Raw genomic sequence first — 3586 nt, 5'->3', positions numbered from 1 at the left:
ATGGTAAATCCACCACTGCTCCAGCACGTCTACTAGGCTACTGTGGTTGAAAGGCGGGGAAGGTGGTTCGGATACTCGGTCTCTCATAACTCAGCCTCCCCGAAGTGAGCATAGGTGCAGTCTATTATGGTGCATTCGATTCCATTGAAGCGCTTCTGGGTTCGGAAACGATTTGGATTGTAGCTCTGCTCCACCCTCCCGCGAGCTCGATCACATAAAATTCCCTCTTGCATTGGCCTTTAAGGTAGAACCAGCAGAGGTATGGGAATAAGTTAGATACTCAGCTAGGGTGGCTCAAGGGGAGGCCAGTAAAGCCTTTGCTTAAGCCCCAAATTTTTAATAATGAATTTTTTAATTTTATTTTTGCTTAAACAATATTGAAGTTTATAGAAAAAATAAATAGTAATAATTTATAAAAAAAATGCCTACTTTTTTATAGTAAAAATATTTTAAAAATTTGAATTAAACTACTCACATCTTCATATTAATAAATATAATTTCATACAACAACATCCAAGGGATTATAGTACAAACATATGTGGCTAACATCTTACTAACTTGTATTAAACCTTACTACTATAAATAATAACAATACTATTAGTTAGACCACTGAATTTACCAAGCCGCCGTTGATACTCGAGTTCTCTTTTTCCATCTATCTTCTGGGTGAAATGAGGGACAATAGTCGAGGCACTGGTCGCCATATGGACAATTTTTTTAATCTTGTAGACTAACAAAATATACTAAAAAGAAAAGAAAAAGAGTAACTAAAGGAAAGAGAGAAGGGAGAAAGTTATGGCCCTGAACAGAGTTGGTAAGGGTAGATCTCCCCCACTGCTCCAGCACGTCTGCTTGGCAACTGGGGTTGAAAGGTGGGGAAGGTGGCTTGGATACTCGAACTCTCAGTAACTCAGCCTCGCTAAGCGAGCATAAGTACAGTCTGGCCCGGTGTATTCAGTTCGATTATAGCATGGCTATGTCCGGAAACAATCCAGATGGTAACTGTCCTCCGCCCTCCGGTGAGCTCGGTCACATGAAATGCCCTGGTGCATTGGCCTCTAAGGAAGAACCGTCAGGGGTACTAGGAATAAGGATAGATACCCGGGTTCCTCCTTCTTCATCCATCTTCTGGGTGAAATAAGGGACAATAGTTGAGGCATTGATCACTATCTGGACGATCTATTATCTTGTATAATTTTGTATTATCCAATCTCAGGCTTTCAATAAAGGGTGACTGTTTTGAACAAGTCATCTGAAAAACCATTAGGCATTGAAAAAGAGAATCTTAAAAATTTGGGGAGGAAGGAAAAGTACAAGAAGAAGTGAATCTACAACGAAATTGACTTTTTATCTTGTACAAATTTAATTTCATACTAGATAAAATAGTCATTTAATTCTTCTCATAATATTTAGAAATAAACTTTTAATTATTTCCCTAAAATATAGGACTTCTTTCGATCCAAACCTGTTTAGGAGTCTTTTTTTCGTCCACTTTCACTTGTTCAACATTTAGGAGTCTCTACCATTACTTTGAGTTTGGATTTCTTTTACCAAAATCATGGGTCCGAAAAGGAAAAGGAGACAATTAATGGCATTTATTAAGGAAGTCAATAGTCCACAGGTTTTTAACTTTATGATTATATTTTATTTTCTAGAATTTTAAAACCAAATCATTCCGAATAAGGAGGAGCAACAGATTTATTAAGGAAGTCAATAGTCCACATTCTTTATGATAAGCTTTAGAGAGTGTGACGTTTAGGCAGTATGTATGAATTGATTTATGTTATTATTACAGTATTAATTGGACATTCTAAATTGTGTGTAGTCTACAAGTTTTTTTTTTTTTTAAATTTTTGAATTTTTTTTAACCAAAAATATCTTAACTTTAAAACCAATGATTATATTAGCAAATGCTTATGCTACTTCAGCTCGGAAAAGATTAAAAAATAAAACATTTCCTATTTGATTAGGAAAAAGAATTTTATTGTTCTCTAAATAAAAATTAATGATGAGATTGCTTTGATCTTATATATATGACCTATATTATCATTTTAAAAAGTACATGAGGTTATTTTATTTCAATTGATAAAACGAGACTAAGAAAAAAAGGACTACTTCCATTTTTTTATTAGTTAAAGGGATTTTAAAAGAAAAGAAACAAGAGGGTTAGTTAAAATTAATATTTTTTGTAGAAAAATAACGTGTTTAAAATAAAAGAAACAATGTTTATTAGAAAAGGGTATTTTTGACCCAATTAAGTAACAATAGGGGCATTTTGAATCAAATTATTAACAGCAAGAGCATTTTTGGACCAAAATACTAACGGAGGGCATTTTATGCAATTTTGCATAGTTTAAGGGCTTGCTTTTACCCTTTTCCATTGTACAAATTATATTTGTAATGGTGCAAGGTGAACTGTTAGCTAATATTATTTATTAATTAAGATGCATAATTCTTTATTGAGTTAGCTAAATTGAATCAACATTCATTTTTTTTAGAAAACTTACACTATTTTCTTTATTTTTGTGTTCATAAGTTAAATACATTGTTTAAATACTATTATTCATGTGCTTGAGGTGATTAAATGTGAAGGTTCCAACCCTAGTGATAGATTGCATGCAAAAGCTTATTTGATTGAAATTAATGGTTTTGAATTTGCTTTCTTGCTTCACTTGATGTTGAAAGTGTTGGTATTGTCGAACGAGCTGAGCAAAGCTTTACAGAGGAAAGAGCAAGATATTGTTAATGCCATGGTATTTCTTGACCTTACAAAGGAAAGGCTTCAAAAATTGAGAGAGGAAGGATGGAAAGAATTCATGGATGAAGTCTCTTCATTTTGTGCTAAACATGATATTTTGGTGCCCGAGATGGAAGAATTCTATATTTCTAGAAAGTCGAAGTGAAGACTTTCTAGTGTTACTTATTCACATCACTTACAGGCTAAGCTTTTTTATGCGGTAATTGATTTGCAGCTTCAGGAGCTTAACAAACGTTTTGATGTTGTGAGTGGCGACTTGCTTCTTGGTATGGCTAGCTTGAATCCGGCTAATTCATTTGCTAATTTTGATAAGGAAAGAATAATGACATTGGCCAAGCATTATCCAAATGAGTTTGGTGGATTGAAGCTTCGAGATCTCAATTATCAACTTGACACTTTCATAATGCACATGCGACGTGGTGACTCTAGGTTCTCTGATTTAAAAGGAATTAGTGATTTGACAAAAGCGATGGTTGATGCAAATCTTGTGGAGACTTATTCACTTGTTTATTTACTTATGAAGTTGACTCTGATTTTACCTGTCGCGACTGCAATGTTGAAAGAGCATTCTCATCCATGAAGTACATCAAAGATGAATTACGTAGTACTATTATTGATGACTTTTTAAATAATTGTTTAGTTTGTTACTTTGAGAAGGAAGTATTTGCAACTGTAAGCAATGATGCTATTATTGACCGTTTTCAAAAAATGAAAATGCGTCGAGTTCAAGTATGAGTTAATGATGTACTTTTGTTATATTAGTAACAAATTAATTATATTTGATAACATTGAAGTTTGTTCTTTGCTATTGTAATCAATAAGTTTTTT

At 33.4% G+C, this 3586-nt stretch overlaps 1 protein-coding gene across 1 annotated transcript; it reads left to right on the top strand.

Annotated features, from left to right (window-relative positions):
* Nucleotides 1-970: 970 nt before the first annotated feature.
* LOC132057868 (uncharacterized) lies at nucleotides 971-3338 on the top strand. The gene is made up of 3 exons (XM_059450457.1): nucleotides 971-1132; nucleotides 2577-2825; nucleotides 2940-3338. The coding sequence occupies exons 1-3, from the start codon at nucleotides 971-973 to the stop codon at nucleotides 3336-3338; spliced, it is 810 nt and encodes a 269-aa protein (XP_059306440.1).
* Nucleotides 3339-3586: the final 248 nt, after the last annotated feature.

This window comes from Lycium ferocissimum, chromosome 5 (assembly GCF_029784015.1).
Source record: "Lycium ferocissimum isolate CSIRO_LF1 chromosome 5, AGI_CSIRO_Lferr_CH_V1, whole genome shotgun sequence".
Taxonomy (NCBI): Eukaryota; Viridiplantae; Streptophyta; class Magnoliopsida; order Solanales; family Solanaceae; genus Lycium; species Lycium ferocissimum.
This window is presented reverse-complemented; position numbering and strand designations above follow the sequence as displayed.